Source organism: Pantherophis guttatus, chromosome 7, assembly GCF_059756535.1.
Source record: "Pantherophis guttatus breed Tessera chromosome 7, ASM5975653v1, whole genome shotgun sequence".
Lineage (NCBI taxonomy): Eukaryota > Metazoa > Chordata > Lepidosauria > Squamata > Colubridae > Pantherophis > Pantherophis guttatus.
This window is the reverse complement of record NC_142069.1, coordinates 34,781,624-34,802,953: the sequence shown is the minus strand read 5'-3', so window position 1 is coordinate 34,802,953 and position 21,330 is coordinate 34,781,624. Positions and strand designations below refer to the sequence as shown.

General features: G+C 36.2%; 1 protein-coding gene across 1 annotated transcript; it reads left to right on the top strand.

Annotated features, from left to right (window-relative positions):
- The first annotated feature begins 1,972 nt into the window (after window positions 1-1,972).
- ERP27 (endoplasmic reticulum protein 27) lies at window positions 1,973-20,226 on the top strand. Its single transcript, XM_034402980.3, has 7 exons — window positions 1,973-2,403; window positions 2,512-2,612; window positions 5,497-5,634; window positions 13,080-13,196; window positions 15,909-16,034; window positions 17,365-17,562; window positions 19,950-20,226. Exons 1-7 carry the CDS (start codon window positions 2,310-2,312, stop codon window positions 19,995-19,997), a joined length of 822 nt encoding a protein of 273 aa, XP_034258871.2. The 5' UTR covers window positions 1,973-2,309; the 3' UTR covers window positions 19,998-20,226.
- Window positions 20,227-21,330: the final 1,104 nt, after the last annotated feature.

Genomic DNA, 21,330 nt, shown 5'->3' with positions numbered 1-21,330 from the left:
GCCCCCAGATCCAGGCACTTTAGTCTTCTTGCATCATTTTAACAGTTTAAGGCATAAGCAGAACACTTAATGATTAGGATTGTAGAGAACATAATGGGCATTGCCACTGGATCACTCTCAGGGTATCATGAGAAGTAGATTGATTGTACAGAGGAAGAATATGGTTTGTCACCAGCATATGGGTCTATTTTTATTCTTTTGCTAAAGATAGGTGTAGGCAGTACATATTGCTCGGGGGAGCACCCTTTTTTAAAATGGCCAATGATGACTCTGAACCTGTAGGGCTGAAATGTTTGGTTGGAAGTTTTCTTTGCAGAAGGCTAATGCTTCTGTGTCACAGTCTCGCCTCTAAAATATAAACTGTTTTGCCACAAAAACAATTTGCTCTGGATTTTGAAGTTTGATCTTAGCTGTGTCTGGGAGGCCTGCAAAATCAGGAAATGGGATGGGGTGAAACAAGAACTAGTTGATGATTTAAGGCTACATTCAGAATCACAGCATTAAGGGACAAAATGAATAAGCAAATAACTTGAAGAATGTTCCCTTTACAAATGCTATTCTGTGTAATAGGCAGAAATTACTTGGGTTCTGTAAGAGAAAGCACTGCTCATTTCATAGAAACCTAAAATACAACGGTAGGAGGTGGTGCAGGCAAAATGTGCATGAGATAAGAGAGGTTAAATGAAACAGCCACAAAACAAATTTTCAGAAAAAAGATTTTTCAGACTCTAAATTTCAGTCCATAAGATTTCTGGGTGATATTAGTAAAGGCCAACAAACAAGTACAAATAACATCTATGAAAATAGAACTGCAATATTTAACCAATTGAAAATATTTGTTTCAATTGAAAATATGTATGTAATGAAATTGGCGATTTAATTTTTATAATTAAAATATTGCTATCTAGTTTCAAAGGTGTTTGACAACATGCTAGTATCTCTTTCTATGCAAACTTCTCTGGGAAGGTTTTTTTCTCTTTCTCTTTCCTCTGTGTCTCATCAGACACCAAGGAGGGGGTTGGAATTCATGACAATATGAAGATTTAATCAATTCAAAATCTATAGTGATTTTTAAAAAATTAAACGAACTCTTAAAAACTGTTGTAATGCTAGCCTGGTTGTACAGAAATAAGCAGAGTTCTGTCTATGTTAACTTACCTAAACTTCAATATTTTGTTTTTTATTTGCTAAGCTGTGAAAATGGAGCTTGTCTTACAATAGAATAATTAGATTTATCACATCAGAGAAATACTTGGGAGTTCATATCCCCACTAGTTTCTTATCAGAAGAAAAAAAGGTACAGGTGGCCATTCCCAACTGTTTCACTCCCACAAGTTTTGGAGCTGTCACGTCTGATTAAGTGACAGTTCTCAAAGGTGTTTTTTCTGCCTGAAACAGAAGAACTGAGAAGCAGAAAAGAAGTCAGAGCAATGGAAAACTCCCTCTTGCATACGTTTCTTTTAGTTTTCCTCAGTGGTGTGCTCCTTTTTGGATCTGGAGAGAAAAACTCTTCATCTGAAGGTAAGAAAGCCTGTCTCAAATTTAGAAAAAGGGATAATGAACAGACCAAGAAATATATCAATAGACAAGGAGAGCAACATTTAAATCAGCTTTCAGAAACTGGTACTCTTCAAAGGTACTGGATTCCTGCCCTCATCACTTGGCAGTAAGCACGGCTACACTAGTGTAGTTTGGATTAAGGAAGAGTAATCCTTCTGAGGGGTATTGTGGTGATGCTGTTTTAGTAGGCAGCATGCTCAACTCCTAGCTAGAACACAATTCTCAATACCCAAAATGGTTTAGGAAAAACTCAGGGACAATCAGATTCATGATTTTCCTAGGAAACCTTGAAAAGAGAGATTGCAGCACAGACTGGTCCCCTTCATCGGGATAATCAACTGGGATCACCGTAAACCAAATTGCTACTTATTTCATTCCAAATTCCTGTGTATTATGACATCACTCAAACAGCAGTCTCAATTCTTCATGATGGGAAATAAAGCCATGGATCATAGTAAAGCAATTCATGCTTTAGTTAGGTTTTTATTTGAAAAAAATAATCACAAAGAAGAATAAAATTCAGCTGCAGAAAAGAAACACTAAGAGGAAATACATCTGTCATGAATAAGACTTGAAGCCTAAATGCAGTTAGTCATCCTTTAGCTCCATCTATCGCTTAAAAATCAAATGGAACAAGCAGATTTCCCCATCTGAAAAATCAGGTGGCGTTAGGCCTTACTTGAGAAGTGGAATTTTAAACATTAGGTACCTCATCCAAGAATGCTCCATGCTACAACAGATCTTGCTTCATGGCAGGTTGGCACCAAAACCAGGAAAGGACATTTTTTTATGTTATTCCCAGGCATTGTTTAAAGTCAAAATGTGAAAGAACTATTTGTCCAGGTGAAGATTTGCTAATATGAAAATTCAAAGCGGATCTTTATGACAATCGGTAGAAATTGGCCATAAAAAGATGCTGGCTAAACAGTACCTTCCTTCTATTACCTCCAGATACTATCAAAGAGGAAAGGAAGCCTGTGCTTCTGGAAGATGTCCCAAGTACAGCAGCCTTCATTGATGGAGCTGAGGTGGCAGTTGTTGGATTCTTTGAGGTCTGTTGAAATGCAACAAGATACCGAGTGATTGGTTTTACAGAAAGTGCACTATGGTTTGCCTGCTTTGGGCTTAGTACTTGTGGAACCTAGGCATTATGCTTATTACCTATGATTTATAGCTTAGCACATTGTGTCAACTATGAAAAATGTGTTTGATTTCATAAACTATATTTAAGGGAACCATATTTAGCATACCGTATCACCCCCCAGAGATAGTTTATTTTGCATATATTATAAGTCTCCTATAATAATATATAATATATTGAAGAATATGCATCTTAAACTTGCTGGGTTGAGAAACACTGACCTAGGGGACCATCTTTCTTGTGGCCAATTTCACTTTTCAATCCCACAGAAAATACTTTTTCCTCATTGCTCTCAAAAAGAATCAAGATTGTCTTTTTAATTCAAACTTTTAAACAGTCCTTGCTACTTTAACATTGTTTTGAAAACAGTTTATTAATGTTTTATATTATTTCTCTATGCTATACTATTTTAAAGGGTTTTAAAAAATGCCATAGAAGTTTTTTAAACTAACAACTTTTTGTTAATTGAGGAATTTATTGTGGGAAGTTGGAAAGGTATAATTAGCATGTTATAAAATACTGAGATATCAACTAATCCAGGAAAGATTAATCTGCCTATTACAGGGACACAAGACAAATCTGAGTTAAAAATCATGACAGCCGTATTTTCAAACCTGCTACCCTCCAGGATGTGCTGGGTCAAAAACATGTGGAGGGCATCAGGTTAGGGACGGCTGCGTTATTGAATCAGTGCCAAATTAACCTCAAGGGCACATAATATGTTTGTCTATTTTCTCAACATGTTTTCTGAAGGTTGTTTCTCATAATCAGAGCCAGCTGAGCACATGATACTTTCCTGCAGCTGCCAGAGCTACAAAGGGTCTCTCCTCAAAGGGCATCAATAAGTCCTATTAAACATGATTGATCTACAACTCACAATCTTGATCCACATTGTTCGGGAATTATGAGAATTATAGTCCAATTTATCAAACAGGTGTGAAGTTAAGGAAGGCCCATGTAAATTCTACCTACAAAAATGTACCTACCTACAAAAATTAGATACTTTTCTACTATGGTTTTAAAAGGGCATTTTTAAACTTTCCATAAAGATAGTCTAAAACATTTTGCTATTTGAGGGGAACAGGAATTCCCTTTCCTGTACCAAGGATATTATATCTGAACATAGCTAAATATTGTTGACACTAGTGATAAAATATTCCAAGAATGCTTCTCTCCAAGAATAAAAATACAACAGCAACAATAAACACTTTGTAATAAACCAATATACCACTTTTAACTCTCTAAATCATGCTGATTCATTATTATTAAAGATTGCAAAAAATTATAAACATAAAAGACCTTTCTGAGGTTTTGTATATTTTAAATGATCTTAAAATGCATCTTCAACCGAGTCTGTGAAAATAGCCACCAGATGTCAGCATTCTCCCCTTAAATTTCTGCTAAGTGTAAAAGACAGTCAAATTGGAAGAAATTCTTAGTGAATTATAATTTTCATTTAGAATATGTCTTGCTTTCATTGTATGTTATATTTTTTTTAAAAAAAATTCTGGTCCTCACCATTTTGCCTTTCCTCTGTATCACCTTCATATTCCTGTCCTCTTTTTGTTTTTTCTACCTTTTTCCTCCCACTACATCTCTATAAAAGAATAGCTGTAGGGAAACTGTAGCTGTTTAGACATTATTGAACTACAATTGCCAAATTCTACCATAACAATCACTAGTAAAGAAGATGCTGGGAGTTCTAATTCACCAACATTTGAGTCATCACAGATGACCTGTTTGCTGCCATAGGGCAACCTTTTTTACAAGTACAGTCAAGAGCTGGCTTGTAACTCTCTTGTCTCCTAACTGGCCCTCTGAAGAACCCCATATTGGGAAGGCTGTTGCAGGTTGATGACTCTTTACACCATTCCCTGCAAGCTCTGTGTGTGTATATGTGCACGCACGCACGCACGCGCACACACACACACACACACAAAATTTAAACTTTGTAACCTTTAACTGGGTGAAATGGTGCATCATAAGGCAATACTTTTTGAACCAAGGTATATCAAACGACTAACTTACAGAATGTATCCAAAATTCTGGACCCATGGCTCCTGGAGAGTTGAAATTTTGTAAATTTGATAAAACATTTTATGACATAAAAATGATCACAAAACATTTCCTGTGGTAAACTGCAGATGTTTGACTGTGCTATATAGCTCAACATAGGCTATTTTCAAGACAGCTACATGTCTAAAAATTTCCCTGAATTGTAAAGAAATTTTCCAGTGAAGGCAGTACATTAGAAGCTCTGCTACTGTTGAAGGCATGGAGGAATCTGATAATAAAGTATCTCTGGAATGATGACCCAAGGGGACACAGATTGTCTAATTGGCAATAATCAGGGTAACTTTGATGTGATGCAGGATGCAGGGACATTTTCTTTCATTGTTTTCTTTTTATCTCCCCCCCCCACTTTCTCCCTCTCTCTTTCCCCCCTCTTTCTCCTGTATTTTCATCCTCCTCATCTATCTTTGTACCTAAAATAAATTAAAAAATTGGCAAAGCCTCAAATATACTTTTGTCTAATTTGCTTGTTGCTCTGGAAGCTTCAGTATTGAATGATAGTGGCAGATAAACCTTTATTTAAATAATGCATTAAGTTAAATTTCTGAAGTGGGATCTGCTCCATGATGGTAAAATTGCACTGCGGAAAAAGCTCTAAGAGAATTTTTATACCCTTTCCTGTTCCTAGAACTATGAATGGAATAGCTCTGGGGACAAAAACCAATTTCTATGTACATCATAGTGTCACAAAATCTTTCTCAATTTGTTCATTATTTTTTCAGGATTTAGAAAAACCAGAAGTCTTAGAGTTCCTTACCATGGTAAAACATATACCAGATGTACCATTTGGAATCTGCACCAGTTCTCAAGTTCTTTCTCATTATAATATCACCCAAAATACCATCTCCCTCTTTCGTATGGTAGGTTTTGTTTTGCAGTTCTGCTTCTTCCTTGAATAATATCTAAATGCTACAGCTAATAGGTATAAGCAGGGACTTTTCTTCAGCCATATTTATGGTATGTAGGAATCTATGGTATTCTAAAGTTTGGTTCATAAAACAAGCTTAAGTGAGTCAGTCGCAAGGATAGTGTTTTGCAGCTTACTAACCCAACCAACTTTGGAGTAAGAACAAATTAGTTTTAACCCCAAACTATATTAGGACAACTTTTGATTTATCTTACTTCCCTTAGATTCAGTTGTGCTGTATGAATTCAAAAACTTAATGGACTGTTGAGCATCCTGCTCAGGCAGTCCTCAAAGGTAAAGTGATGAAGCTGAGTGAAGAGTTGCCCAAACCACAAGATGCTTCATTACAAAACTTGTTGTTATATCCTCTTAACCATGGAACATGCCTTCTCAATATTGATGGTTTATATCTTGTCAGTAGGGAATGAAAGCCAGCATGACATAATGGTTAGAATGCTGGGCTAAGACTAGGGAAGTCCATGTTCTAGTCCTCCCTTTTGCATGGACACCAGCTGGATGTCTATGGGCCAATCAAGTCCCCAAAGTAGCATTAGACACTATAACAAGTAGCTGAAAAACAAAACCTTTTGAGTACTATGCTATCTAGAACTAGAGAGCTCAAATACAAAACAAGTAAACTGTACAATGAAGTAGAGCAAATGTTAAAAACAACAATATTATCAATTGAGCAGGCACTATTTACAGAACAAAAATTTACCAGTATTCTCCTGCCACAAGGACTTATGGGATAAAAGCAGGACTGAACATATTTGGTATGAACTCTTCATTTACCTAAATAGCAATTATCAAACAAGTTTCCAGGGGGAAAACTCTTAAAGTGCAAGCAATCAAAATATTCTATAACTATCCCATACTTTCCTCCTCCTTGGTAGGAAAAAATGGCAAATGATGCATTAGGAAAATGGGAGCGTACAGCTAAAGGATAACAGCATTGTTGAGTCTGGTTTAAGATACTACAAATATGGCAAAGCAATTACCTCATTAAAACATCATCTGGATGAAGGCAGAGATAGAGGTATGAAGTGATAGTTCAAGGAGCAGTAGAAACAAATTATGAATATATTGCATAGGAAAGTTATCCAACGGGGATCCTTCTTTTTTTAAAAAAGAACTTCTCTCCTCAAAGTCAGTGGAAGATTTTGGAATGACTCCAGCATTTAAAAAAAGCAAGATCAAATGATATTAATCAGTATACATTTTTATAAATTTGGATAATTTATATTCCCCCCCCCAGTTAAATAGTAGCATTTCTGCTGTGCTTATTCTCTGTAATATGCTTGCTGCCCCAAAATCCATGCATCCCCATTTTACCTTGGAGAATTTGTGTTTAGTTTCAGCCCAGGAGAATTGTACAAACTGTATGGGCATTATATACTTTATGAAGAAATAAATGAGCTGCTTTATCCAACTTGGGCCCATGAAACCCAAAGTAGCATATGATACCTTTTTTCCCCCAAATGTTCTCCTTCAGAATTTGAAATGTGAAAGGGAGAGAAATAGTAAGATTGTTGAATGATTGGCTGAATTACAGTGCTAATATAACATTTAGTTATTTATTGCACTAGTATTCTAGCATACTTCTATATTATAAAACATCTTTTTTGATAGGTTTGGCATGGATTGCTTCTGTATTTACATATCTATGTATGTCTAAACATGCAGAAGCATTAAGTAAATCAGTTGCTTTTCTGCAATCTGAAAAGACACCAGCTGGCACTGTCTGTTACTGCTTTAAAAGATTTTGTGGTTGGAATGACCCAGTTCTAAAAAGTCCTATTCCAACTGGCTGCTTCTGCTTTATCAGAAGTGTTCCAACATTATTCTGACTTTAGTATCAACATTTCAGCCTCAAAATAGACCATTCCAACAATATTGGAAAAAATATTGAGGCAGTTGAACTGAAAATCGGTATATGTCTGGTTGGGTTGGATTCCAGAGTTTTCACCATGAAACATTTGCATATACCTACTTGATAGCTATGCATATTTACCGTGTTTCCCCCAAAATAAAACCCTGTCTTATATTTTTTTGAACCCTGAAATAAGCGCTTGGCCTTATTGCCATGCGCTCAAAAGCCCAATTGGGCTTATTATCAGGGGATGTCTTATTTTGGGGGAAACGGTATTATCTAATATGATTTATAATGGTATTTTTCCATTTGTATATTTTGGGGCAGGGGTGTCAAACTGGTGGCCCATGGGCCGGATGCGTCACGTGCAGGCCACGCCCACCCTGGCTCCACAAAGACAAAAAACATCACTATACATCGCGATTCATCACGTGATGTGATCGAGTTTGACATCTGTGTTTTAGGACCTTCACCTTATTTTGTTTCTCTATTATAAATCTTGATTTTTTTTCTTGTTTTTAACCTTAATATTAAGAGGTAGAGACCAAAAATAAATCATGTCTGCAAATTAAGTATGGTCAGGAAGATTTTTTTTTCCTTCTTGAGAGGTAGCTAAACTAACAATGTCCTTATTGAGGAACAGGGTAGGCATTACAAATACAGTCCCCACTTACTAAGTTGAACTTGCAGTTGACTGATTTGTACAGAAAATTCTTTAAGTTACTTTGAGTAGAGATACTGGTAGCAGGTTTCCTTGGACAGTTAGTATGATGTCTTTTTAACATCTTAAACTACCACAGAATGTATCTGCTTCATTTAAAAAATCCATTCCCATTAGACATCCAATTAATACTTTTATTGACATTCAATGTGGCATACTAGTTAAGATGCTGGAATGGGCCAGCTGGGTGACATTGGGCCAGACACTTTCTCTCAGCCTAAGGAAAAAAACAGTGGCGAGTCACTTCCAAAATTGTTGCTAAGAACACTGCATGGACCTATCCATGTACAGTAATTGCCAGGAATCAAGATTCACTTGAAGGCCTCTTTTCCCCTTCCACTATTGAAGAGGATCTGCTCACCCCAGTCTATTACAATTAGTCCTTGCTTTCTGATTGCTTTGTTCCTAACCATCTGAATTTACATTAATAATTAATAATTAACAACAGCAGCAGCAACAGCAGCAGCAACAACAACAACAATAATAATAGGTTGATGATGAATAATGACTTGGTTGATATCTAGGATGCAACCCGTATCAACCATTAGCACCAGTCAATAGTATTTGTGATGCATTTTTGAATGTTCAGTTGACTGAGTTTCATGTTTAATGAATAAAGTAAATAATAAATAAACAACTTTAAGAAGATACTTGGTTGATACCTAGGATGCTGGCAGCAACCCGTATCAACCATCAACGCCAGTCAGTGGTATTTGTGATGCATTTTTATATGTTCAGTTGACTGAGTTTCATGTTTCATGAATAAAGTAAATAATAATAATAATAATAATAATAATAATAATAATAATAATAATAATAATAGCTTGCAATCAATCCTTACATACATGATGGTTGTAGTGTCTCACAATCACATGATTGTCATTTAGGCACTTCACAACAAAAATGCATTTATGACTGTTGTAGCATCCTCGAATCTCATGATTGACATTTGTGTACTTCCCAAATGACTTGTGACAAGCAGATAAATATGGAAGTAAAATTATAAGTCACAGCCTTGAGATGGCTCACTTAATGACCAAATAGGAAATGATGTGGTAAGTCCATTACGGTTGCATGATTTTCTGCTTAGTGACTATTGTGCTTAATAATGGATCTCAAGTGCAGTCACTAAATGAGGACTTCCCTTGTTATGTAGAGATGGAGGGTATAACTAACTAGCTAACTGCTGTATTGGACTACATCTTCAAGGCTAACATGTAAACTGAAGGCAACAGGAATTACAGTGCTATATTAAACTGGGAATAGCTGGGTAGATTATTAAATATTTTTGATGGGTTTATGTTCAATACTTGACATTCTTTGGGGTTTCTGGATATATTAAGATGACATGGAACTATCAGAGTTTTGCAATCAAAAACTAACCACACTAATCCAGGCCTAATCCAATGGCATTGGATGAGTTACCTACCCTCCCCAAATAATTTCATGAAGAAGGTCTGCTTGAACATACATATATATGTTGTTTCTCTGATATAGGAGATTCTTTATGCAACAACAAAATATGTACAGCATTGGAATAGGGCTGATTTGTTTTTACAGAGTCTGTAGTCTCTAGTACAGTGGTTCTCAACCTTCCTAATGCCGCGACCCTTTAATACAGTTCCTCATGTTGTGGTGACCTCCAACCAGGGGTGGATTCTAATTTTTTTTACTACTGGTTCTGTGGGCGTGGCTTGGAGGTCATGTGACTGGGGGGGCGTGGCTAGCTGGTCATGTGACTGGGTGGCCATGGCTATGTATATAGGGACTACTAAGAGGACTGAAAAAAGTCATTTCTGACAGGTCTTCGCACTTTTGACTGGTCCTCACACTTATGACCATCCTCACATTTATGCCCGTGCAGCATTCTTAACAACCATGTTACTCATTTCACAACTGCTTCTTTTCACCATGGTGATAAGATAGGGCAAAAAATGTAAAATGTGAGGACAGTCGTAAATTCGAGAACTGGTCAAAAGTGTGAGGACCAGTCAAAAATAACTTTTTCAGCCCTCTGAGTAGTCCATGCGCACAAAAGGACTACCCAGAAGGCTGAAAAAAGTGATTTTTGATAGGTCCTCGCACTTTTGACCAGTCTTCACACTTATGACTGGTCATCATTTATGCCCATTGTAGCATTCTTAACAACCATGTCACTCATTTCACAACTGCTTCTCTTCACCATGGTGACAAGATAGGGCAAAAACATAAAATGTGAGGACAGTCGTAAGTTTGAGGACTGGTCAAAAGTGCGAGGACCAGTCAAAAATAACTTTTTCAGCCCTCTGAGTAGTCCATATGCATAAAAGGATACAACAATAGAGAGGGATGAAGGAAGGGAAGGGAAATTAGAATAGGAGTGAAGGTAAGAGAGGGAGAAAGAGAGGAGGATAAGGACAAAGAGGAAGTAGGGAGAAGAAGAAGAGGGGGGGGGAAGAGAAAGTAAGTAAGAAAGAAAAGACAGAGGTGGTAGGTTTGAGAAGAAAGATTGCTGTACAATAAAAAAGATGAAAGGGAAGAAAGCCAACCCCAAACAAATATAAAGATATTAAGATAAAGAATGAATTGTTAAACTTTAAAGAATAAAAGAGAACAAATATGAATAAATAGCAGTAATTAGAAACACACATATAAACATACAATGTATTTTCTTTGAACAGAGTATTTGGCCGGTTCACAAACAGTGTTTAGTCATTTCAATTAAATTTACAATTTCTATATTTCCTTTTTGCCATATTTATTCCTCATCTATTTTTTTTTAAAAAAAATATTAGCCTTCATCCTCATCTCTAATCTTAATCAAATTCAATTTTTCCCTTCTATTCTATATTATACCCCTTCGCATTGTCATCTATTTTTATATCCATCCTCACATTGGTTAATTATGTAATTATGTAATACAGTTGTTTAATACAAATTCAACATTTTAATATAAATCAATTAGTTATATAACTATCTTTTTTGTAGATTAATCAATATGAACATGAATATTCCAATTATTTCCATACAATCCAATTTCTTACAAATCAATTAATTATATTTACCAATAATAATAAACCAAATAATTTCCCCCATATATTCATCCAAACCACAACTTAACCATTTCTGCTTTCAACACAATATACAATTAATAGTATCTCAATTATTACAATTCCCTAGTTAAATAGAGCTTTTTTTCTTTTGTGTTTTAAAATCTTGAACCTCCTTTTTTGCCCTAAATTTCCCATTATTTGCAGTTTTGCACCTACCTTTTTTTGGTGAGGAAAAAGAAAAAGAAATCTCTCTCTGCCTCATTTTGTCACGTTGCAGCAAAGACCCTGCTTTACTTTCAGTTTTGTTTTTTCAGCATAGCTAGGGGAAAAAAAATCTGCTCGAGATTTTTTTGCAGCTAGCAACAGAGCCCTCCGCAAAACAGCTGAGAGCAAATCAGCTGAGAGTCGAGGCTGATCTAATCAATTTGTACTAATTAACCTATCCTGAAGCTGAAAGGGGCTGTTTTTTTTATTTTTGCAGGCACCGGTCTACTCATTTGTTTTCTTTTAACACTGATCAGCTGTAGGGTGGCCCTTTGAAGCCCCGCGGCAAGAATTTAAACAGTTTTTTTCCCTCTAGCCATCAGCTGGGACTCAGGAGGCAGCAATAGATTGGTAGGGGCGGGGTAAGCAAACAGCCGGCGATCCAACAGAGGCAGAGAGTGAGGGTGAATGAAAGCATGGGGTGGGGGGAGAGAGGGCTTTGGTGACCCCTGTGAAATGGCCGTTCGACCCCCAAAGGGGTCGCGACCCCCAGGTTGAGAACCGCTGCTCTAGTAAATGCTTTTTCCATTGACTCCGATGGTCACTGGAAGAGTATCTCAAGAGTTTATGTGTTCTGGCTCTCATTTGTTTTGTACCAGTTTAACACTCCTTATTTTCTATGAGTTACTTTTGGTTTAGTTTCTTCCCACCAGTCAAAGAATAATTGACATTAATGGCTGCATAGATATTTTAAGGCATATAGTAATAACAAAGTCAAAAGACTTTCTATATATAAAAAAGACTGGGACAGATATTTCTGGGGAAAAAACACATTTGCTTGGTGGATATAACAGAATACAGAGATGTGCATTACCCAGGATCTCCCTCTCCCTCCCTCTCTGGTGCAAATCATTCACTTATACTCTATAGAGCCATGCATATATCAATAAGGAAATTTAACTGAGTACTGACTTAATCCTCTGGAATTTGCTGTTTTACTTGCCTGTCTGTTAAGGGACTGTCAACAAGATCCCGGAAAATGTTAGTGGAAGATCTGTTCCCCAAAATGGAGTTTTTGGAGTCTGAATATTTTTCCTTGATCTTCTGGAAAAATGCCTGTATTTATTGGAGAGGGTTCTTGCTTGCACAATGTTTCCAGGAAATCCATATATGCTTTTGCCAGTGTTTATTAAGCTTAGAAGTAATGCAATTAGCAGATGAACTTTTGCAAAAAGTAGAAATTAGGTTTGTTTTTTTTTTAAGATCTCATTCCTAAAGCCCCACAAACACTTAATAATCCACCTTGTTTTTTAGAATCCAGGATGGTTTAATTCAACTGCTAATAGTTCAGAAATTTATGTTAACTATTTCTCTAGCTAAATCAAAAAAGCGAAGACTATTGTTTTAATTTTCTAGGATAGTCAGTACTATGAAAATCTTAAGCAAAAGCATTGATGGGAAATGAAATGAATGGAATAAGAAATTTGTTTGGAGAGAGGCTTTCTGCAAGTGTTTTAAAGAACAGTGGCTGAAGTGCAGTGGTGATAGCAAGATTATTTGCTTTACTTCAGGTGGATAACAAAAGGCAAGATTTGGAAATCCAAGACGGTAACAAAGTTGATGTTGCAAAGTTGAGTCGCTTTGTCCGGATGAATGAACTCCGTTGGGTGACTGAGTACAACCCCATGGTAACAAAGGAATTTTTCTACAACCTAACTAGTACAGTTGATTTGACTGCTGAGTTTATAATGATTTCGGTTTAGTTTATAATAATAGGTTTAATTTATTCTTATAAGGAAAAGAATTGATATATTAGGAGGAAAGTTTTAATGTCAGATTATCTGTTACCCTAAATAATTCACATTGGCATATGCTTGGTGCATGTCATGTGAGCAGAAAGGGCAAACCTCAGAGTTAGGTTGACCCCAGAGTTAGGTTGCATGTGGCTTCCAGAGACCTCCAAAATTAATGATTTATACAGTGGTACCTTGGTACTCATTGTTAATTGGTTTTTGTAGGCGTAATGAGTACCAAAAATGATGAGTAGCAAACAATTTTTTTCCATAAGGATAATGTAGTGAGTCACCAGGCAGCTGATACTGACAAGTTCTAGCTTGTGCATTGGGTACCAAATGATTAGTACTGGGACAAAATGTTCATGTCAAAATGCCTTGAATATCAAAGTTAATGAATTTCAAAGCAGTTGAGCACCAATTGTAATTCTAAAAAAGAGAAATAACTGCATTAAGTATATTTAATTGTGATTAAATGTAAACATAAATATAAACATTGTATTTTCTTTTGCTTCTTGCCCTAATGTCTTCTTTTTGAAATATGACCTGCAAGCAATGCTTTTCAAAAGCAAGTTGCAGTCCTTGCTCTGGAAAAAGTTGCACAGGTGTAATTTAAGGTTTATAATAGATATTTGCATTTGAACTGTGCCTGTGAGGAATACATCTCTTGCTGAGATTTCTTTTTTGTCCCTGTTGTGGGTTAATAGTCAGAACATTGCCCATGTCTGACTTGGTCTTTTCTTGAGTTTTGTAGTCTAGCTATTTTCATGGAAAGAGAAATGGAGCTTTGAAACTGAAGGCCAGAATATTCTGGACCTCCCACAACGTAGAGTCCCAGTGGTCAGAGCTGGAAGGTTCTTCAAGAAGTGCACTCACTGACCTTTTCTTATTAATTCTGGAATCCTCTCACATATTCCTCTTTTTTAATGGAAAAGCTGGCAAGGTCTGACATAGAGGTCTTTCTCTCACTGTGGTTCTATGAGGCACATGAAGGAGCAGCAGGTCAGCTGCAGACTCTCCAGTTCTCTGTTTGGCTTGTGGGAGCAGCAGCTGCAGTCCAGGAAGTGTCAGGGGGAGAAAGGGGAAAGGAAAAGTCAGATGACAAATTGTCTACCACCTAGAGACTATGCAGTAAATGCCAGGGGATTGGAGGATGCTCACAGAGACCTAGTGTGTGCTGCTCCATCATGCCACCCCCAGGTGATGTGTGCCTTCTTTTAGTGTTCTCTTCCAACCTGCCCCAGCTTTGTGGCTTCCAGTTCCAGATGATGTTTTCCAGGTTTCTGCTATGTTTTTATAATTTAATCATTGTAATATTAGAGAGAATACATATGTGGCCATTTCAGTATTTTCAGCAGGTTTGCTTTCACTCTGTTCTGACTTAGAAGAGCACACTATGCCATACAGCCAATTTAATTAAATTCATGATGAAAGTAAACAATCCATTTATTAAAAATTACTGGGACATGAAATTTCAAGTTATTTAAATATTTAAATAAGTAAGAAACAAAGAAGACTGCAACTGAAAAAATGAAGCACTGAACTCAGTGAAACTTCCTTCTATTGAATTGCAAGGTAAAGTAAAGTAAAGTAAGGTAAGGTAAAATAAAGTAAATTAAATTAAAGTACAGTGGCCCTTGGTATTCAACTGTTTTGAAATTCATCAAATTTGGTATCCAATGCATTTTGACATGAAAATTTTGTCCTGGTACTCATCATTTATTTGGTACTCAACACACAAGCTAGAATATGTCAGTGTCAGCTGTTTTGTGACTCATTACATTATTCCTTATGGAAAAAATGGTTTGGAAGTCCTTGTTTTTGGTACTCTTTGCGCCTCCTGGAACCAAGTAAGGATGAGTACTGAGGTATTAAAGTAAAGTAAAGTGAGGTGAAATGAAGGGTGGGGTGGAAATCTCCAAATAAGTATTTAGATGTACAACAGCAACAACCATGTCAAACACAAAAATCAACATTAAAATGAACATTAAAGAAAATTTGCCACTTCTGGTGTGGATTGCAGCAAGCCCTAGGTTGGAGATTTAGCCTTTGACATAACTTCTTTCATGTCATTTTATCAATCATGTTTGCTGTACAAATATAGGGGATGAGGTATACAGATTACTCAGTAGAAGATGTGCCAACATTAGTCATACTTTCCTCCTCTCCATATTTATTTCCTTGAAACCAGGCCTATATCTTGGTTCAATAGCCTTAAATACATCATTTGGAAATTGTGTTTATGTCAGCAATGCCACTAGCAAATGATTTAAAAAGAAAGTCACCATTTTAATTTTCTATTTACAGTTTCAGGTCAACTAGAATATATCAATTTCCCACTTTAAAAAAAGTAAATGTGATTTAAAGGACAGTAAAAAAAAGTGAAGCTTTGTATATACCAAAACAGGTGTTTGTGACTTCTATAATGCCTACCTGTGCTATTGAGCATCATCTTCCTTTGTTGTTTCTCTAGCCCTTCAACGCATTCTCTTCCAACCCTTGACTATAAATTTATCTCATGGCTGAGGGTTTTTTGGAACATGTGAAGATTAATGCTTACATTCTCTAATCAACATATTACTTCATCTGTTCTGTTAATCATGACAGATTGCAGTCGGCCTCTTTGATAGTGCAGTTCAGACCCATCTTCTTCTGTTCAGTGACAAGACTTCCCCACTACATACTGAGAGGATTAACAAGTACCGTGAAGCAGCAGTAGCCTTTCAAGGCAAGGTAAGTCTGAAATATTCCTTTTCAATGTCACAAAAGATTTTTTCGAAGTGCTAGTTCTGTTTACATAATATTTCATATATTAAAATACAAATGGGGAAAGCAGGATGATTAAGCATGAGTGTGATACTGCACAAAACCCCACAACTTCCCTGCTCAAATTAAGAATGACACAACAAACTTTTAATTTTATATATAATAAATACATGGAGTTGGAAGGACCCAACTCCATGCACATTTCTGATTAGAAAAATCACCTAAGATTTTTTAATCTTTTCTTTCCCTCTATAATTTCATATTATTAATTCAAATTATAAGATTCTTTGTATTTTCAATATATGTGTGTGTGTGTATGTGTGTGAGACTTAAAACTAGGTTAGCAAACAGAAACCAAATTTTTGTAAACACGGATTTGGAACATATGCTCCATTCACATACATTCTCTAGAGGAAAGCTGATGAAATGAAGAAGGCTCAATATTTATTATACCACCCATTTACTGGCACCATGCTACAATGATAATTATTTTGTCAGCAGAAAGAAAAGTTAATTGGATCATTTTTGTTTAATATTGGTAGTTAACTGCGGCTGTAAAAATATTGCATATTTTATAGCACCTTCAGGGTATATTTTGCAGTTTCTATTTCTTTAGCTTTTCTATTATATAGTATCTGGGGCACCCTTTAATTGCAGAAAAGAATTTGGAGAAGTCAGTAGAACTAGTGCTCCATCTACCTTTTTCCAGGGCCTTTGAAAATTCAGCTACCTTTAGAATTTCTTCCAAGAATAATGGCACTCTTGTCCATGAATCTTGCCAAATGAACAGGGCACTGAGGACACTAAATCAGTTTTTCTGGATTTATGAGGATGAAATGTTTGTTATTTCTGTTTAAGTTATTTTCCTAAATACTACTTGGCCCTTGGAAAATATACTGGTGATTCCATAATCATTTAATATAGGAGCACTCTCTCATTATTAGCACAGTCTTCCATGGTCAGTTTGGTTTGGGATGCGGGAGGCATCACTTTGCTTTATTGCCAGGATCCAAAATGGTTACAGTTTTAATATAGTCTTCATGCTGTTGAAAGAGTAGTAAAACTGTATTTAAATAGAATGAACAGGGAAGCTAAGAGGCCTGTGTGGCACAAAACAGTAGTTTAAACCAACCGGTTTACACTTGTTTGGATAAATTTAGAAGCCTTAAAGATTGGATTTACAAAGACAACTCTGGCGAAACCTTATCATCCTTTAATTCCTCATCATTATAAATATGTGTTATATTTATTTGCTCCATGAACTTTTTAAAATTATGTTTTTGTTCTTTCTTTGAAGGCTCTATTTATCCTGGTGGACATCAGCATCGAGGGTAATGATCGGGTTCTGTCTTATTTCCACTTAAAGAAGTCCCAGCTACCTGCCCTGGCTGCCTACTACACTGCAGATGAGGAGCAGGATGTGCTGCTTCTGGATGAAGTCTCTGTGGAGAGAATAACTGATTTTTGTAATGCCTTCTTGGAGAGAAAGGAAGAAGTGAGTATGAAGTGAGAATGAGTTTTTGCACACATGATTCCTTGACTAGTCAACAGCTTGCTGTTTCCTTGACATCATCCTGGAAATTTGGTGCTAGCTTTTCTCTCCCTGTCAACATCATTTCCAAGTTTATGTCTGAAAAAAACTGTAGGGTTTCAAAACATTTCTTCCTATCCCCTATCAGCTTTGTCCAACCTAGTGTTTCTAAGTGTATTTGGAGTTCATGCTTTTCCTCAGAAAGATGTTAACATGAAAATGTTATTTCATTTAGCTAATGTCTTACCAAAGAACTTTCTCCTTTTGAAAAGCTGTGCAATTCCATAACATTTAGAAATGTTCTATTAGTTATTAATCTTTAAACCTGAAACTCTAGAATTGGAATAGGTAATACAAATTGGACTAGTTTGAATGATTACATTCAGTGTCTTATGTTTTCTCCTTTGCACAATTTGTTTTTCCAACCACTGGAAATTCTGGGTTTATGTTTATTTATGTGTTTCTAGGGATTAGAGAAAGGAAGCTTTAGACTCATGGAAAAATAGAGAACTGTGGTAAACTTTGTGTGTACAGATACTTCAGACCTTGGGTAAGGTTTGGGAATTAATAGGCATAAAATTGATTCACTTCTTTGACAGAAGCAATCTTAAGAATTAATTATAAACCTTAGTGATGTTGTTAAAAAGGAAGACCCATTCTTGTAATGTAAATACTGGTAATCAGAAATGGCATACAATGTGTTGTCAAAAGCCCTGATGCTCTCTGTTCCCCAAATTACCAGGTTGCCTACCAGTGTCTCCCACCAAGGAACTGTGTTCTGTTAGAGGAAAAATACATATATTGCACATTTCTATTACAATGTCTCTATTATAAACAACAGGAACACTTAGAGACCCACCTGCTTTAAGATATCTATATTTAAAGTCTTTTCTTTAAAGACTTTTGTAAAATACTTAGTCTTTGAGCAATAACTAGCTTGTTCTTTTCAAACCTGCTTTTGGATCCTGACAGTTAATTCATGAGTACTAGTAGTTCAGCACATCAGATGACATGTGTCATTTGAATGCAGTCATTGCACAGATTCTTAGGCTATTAGCCAAAAAGGGCCACAAACTGCTAATTAAACACCTTAGGACCTTTCTCCATTATTAAACAAAAGTACTGTTCTCCACAAATTTTTCAGTTGTCAGAAAACAATATTGGCATGCAATATACAGTTCCTGTTGCCACACTCTGTTCCATCTGTGTTTGCCACCATTGCCAATGATGTTATCCTAATTTTTTGCATAACACTTTTGTTATGCAAAGTAACTAGTTTAATCCTCTGGCTGTGTCGTCCTCCATCCTCATTTTATACCAGCTAGCAAGAAAAACACCCACCAATGAGAAGAAATGGGGAGGGTCTGATTTCAAGGCTCTGTTTTCCTGAGTCTGCTTTGTCTATCACTGTTCGATTCTTTGTGTTTTTTTGAGATTGCACATGCCAGTATATATAACTCTTTAAGTTACAGAATGGCAGCTGGACAAGCTCATACCCACTTTTCTTCAGCTGAATACATTCTCCTTGAATAAGTGGCAAAACATACCAGATTTTACTTACCTGCCATCTGTTGTTAGATGGTATTGAAATAAAGGGGGAGGGGGAACTACTTTAATATCTGAACACTTAGAGATGAGAACAACATCATGAAGACAATGGAAGAAATTGCTTTTTATCAAGGAATATATAACTGAGTGATTATGATATGGTAATTGAGTACCAGCAGGGTTAGGGTTAGGGTTAGGGTTAGGGTTAGGGTTAAGGCACAGCGTGGCTGGGGGTGGGTGGGTGGGGGGAGAGAGGAAATGGTTCTGTGTAAGTGGCAGGTGTGTGTGCTCAACTCCATTTCATGTGCACAGCTCCACTTACACAACCCAGTTCCAAATGGGCTGCTGCCTACCATGGCCCGGGTCCTGGGGACCCCCGTTTTAAAGTATTAGAACTGAGTTTCAATATCCCATTTATGTATTACTCAAGAAATGAGGAAAATGCTTTGTTCCTGAAGGAGGCCATTGGTCCAGCTAATGAAGAATAGTGGATAAAGTTCTACAAGTTTTTAGAGATGAGACTTTCCCAATCCTACCTGGTAATAATAGAAACTGAATCTAGGGCTTTTGAAATACATAACATCTGTTTTGCCATTAAGCTACAAGAAGTGATCAGGAATTCATTTTTGTGGTAAGGTAGTTTTATTTTTAGGGTTACATGTTTCTGATTTGTGCAAATGACACTGAGCTAAAATTGAAAAATAAATTGGAGGCAGAAGGGCTTAAGCTTAACTCTTTTTGTTAAGCTACATATATTTCCCTTCATGATATGATGTGTTTCTCTTTATTCTGCTTTGTTTCAGAAAAAAACGTCTAAACCAGAGGACAACCTTTTCAGAGAGGAACTCTGAATTTTTTTCAGCTCCATAACAGAAATATGACAACTGCAATTACTGTAATCAACAGCAACCTAGAAAAATGTCTTCTCTCTATGAGGTTGTCATTTAGATCTGGAATCAATTTCCAGACAAGTGTTAACTCATTCTCAAACCCTGTGTTTGTTCATTTTAATTTTGGAGACATTACATACTTTTTGCATTATACTCTGAATAAATTATATTATATGGCTGAATAAATAAAGTTGTGAGTTTGTATATTAAACAAAAGTCCTATTCAAGGAATACATACTATATTGGAGAAATGTTCATATGGAATGGTAGAAACAGACCATAGCTGTTTACACAGTATTGAATATAGATTGAACAAGGATTTCTGCATATCTTGTATCTCAATTTTATTTGCCTCTGATAAGGAAATTTTTCAGATTTTGCTTTATGTCATAAACGTCTCTGGACTGTGATAGCAGCAGAATCAATTAATATGCCTATATGACGGGAAATTGTCCTTCTCACAAACTGTTTAAAATGTCCTAAAATTATTGGGGAATAGGTGTAGGTTCAGCAGTCTCCTTTTTAAGAAAATGAGGAACTTTTATGGAAACTTTTCATGATGAGGAATCTTTAAAGCCTTTTTCCGAGTTAACATGAAATAAATGAATCAAAGAAAGACATTTCAACCAAATGAATATGAAGTACAAAAGATAAAGAATGTGGGGATGAGAAATATGAAAAAAGGCTAACATAAGGAAGGCCATTGAGAACCTTTTCATTATCAGAATGAAAAAGTTGAAGATATAATTAAAAATATTAAATAGAAAAATAAAAAATGGGTAACAGGTTTTTGTTCTCTCATATCCACCATGAAAGGAGGTGTTGTTATTTTCATACATTGCTCTTAGAACAAAGGAAATCAGAGTCCCATAAAAGCACCTTTTTAAAAAATGTTTTGTTGTTAAGGGAAAGCCCTTTGCCAGAAAAATTTGTCATGGGCACATTAAGTAGCCAGTTCTGTTCCTTTACATTGATTCATTCCATTGAAGCTGTGCCAAGGTGCTTCCCTCATGAATGGTTAGCCCTTTCTAGCCCGAATGTTTGCTACTGCCATCAAACAGTCACCACACCGTCTCTTTGAAAAGTGTTCAGCTTTAAGAATGGCCAAATGCAGAAATCACAAAACAGCTCCTGTGTGAGATTGGTCCAAAGAGCAGAGCTGAGAATAAAAAACAGGGTTTTTTTTCTTTATCTTCTTCAAGTCACCATCTTTTAAGCCTGAAGTTTCCAAAATCAATGTATGGTAATAATCCAGATAAGGAAAATGGTTCTTTAGGAAATCTCTGTCTTACCA

Coding starts and splice junctions, on each gene's coding strand:
- ERP27 (XM_034402980.3), top strand. CDS start 2,310: ATGGCAGGTTGGCACCAAAACCAGGAAAGGACATTTTTTTATGTTATT. Junction 2,613..5,496: donor CAGTTGTTGGATTCTTTGAG/GTCTGTTGAAAT, acceptor TTATTTTTTCAG/GATTTAGAAAAACCAGAAGT. Junction 16,035..17,364: donor CAGTAGCCTTTCAAGGCAAG/GTAAGTCTGAAA, acceptor CTTTCTTTGAAG/GCTCTATTTATCCTGGTGGA.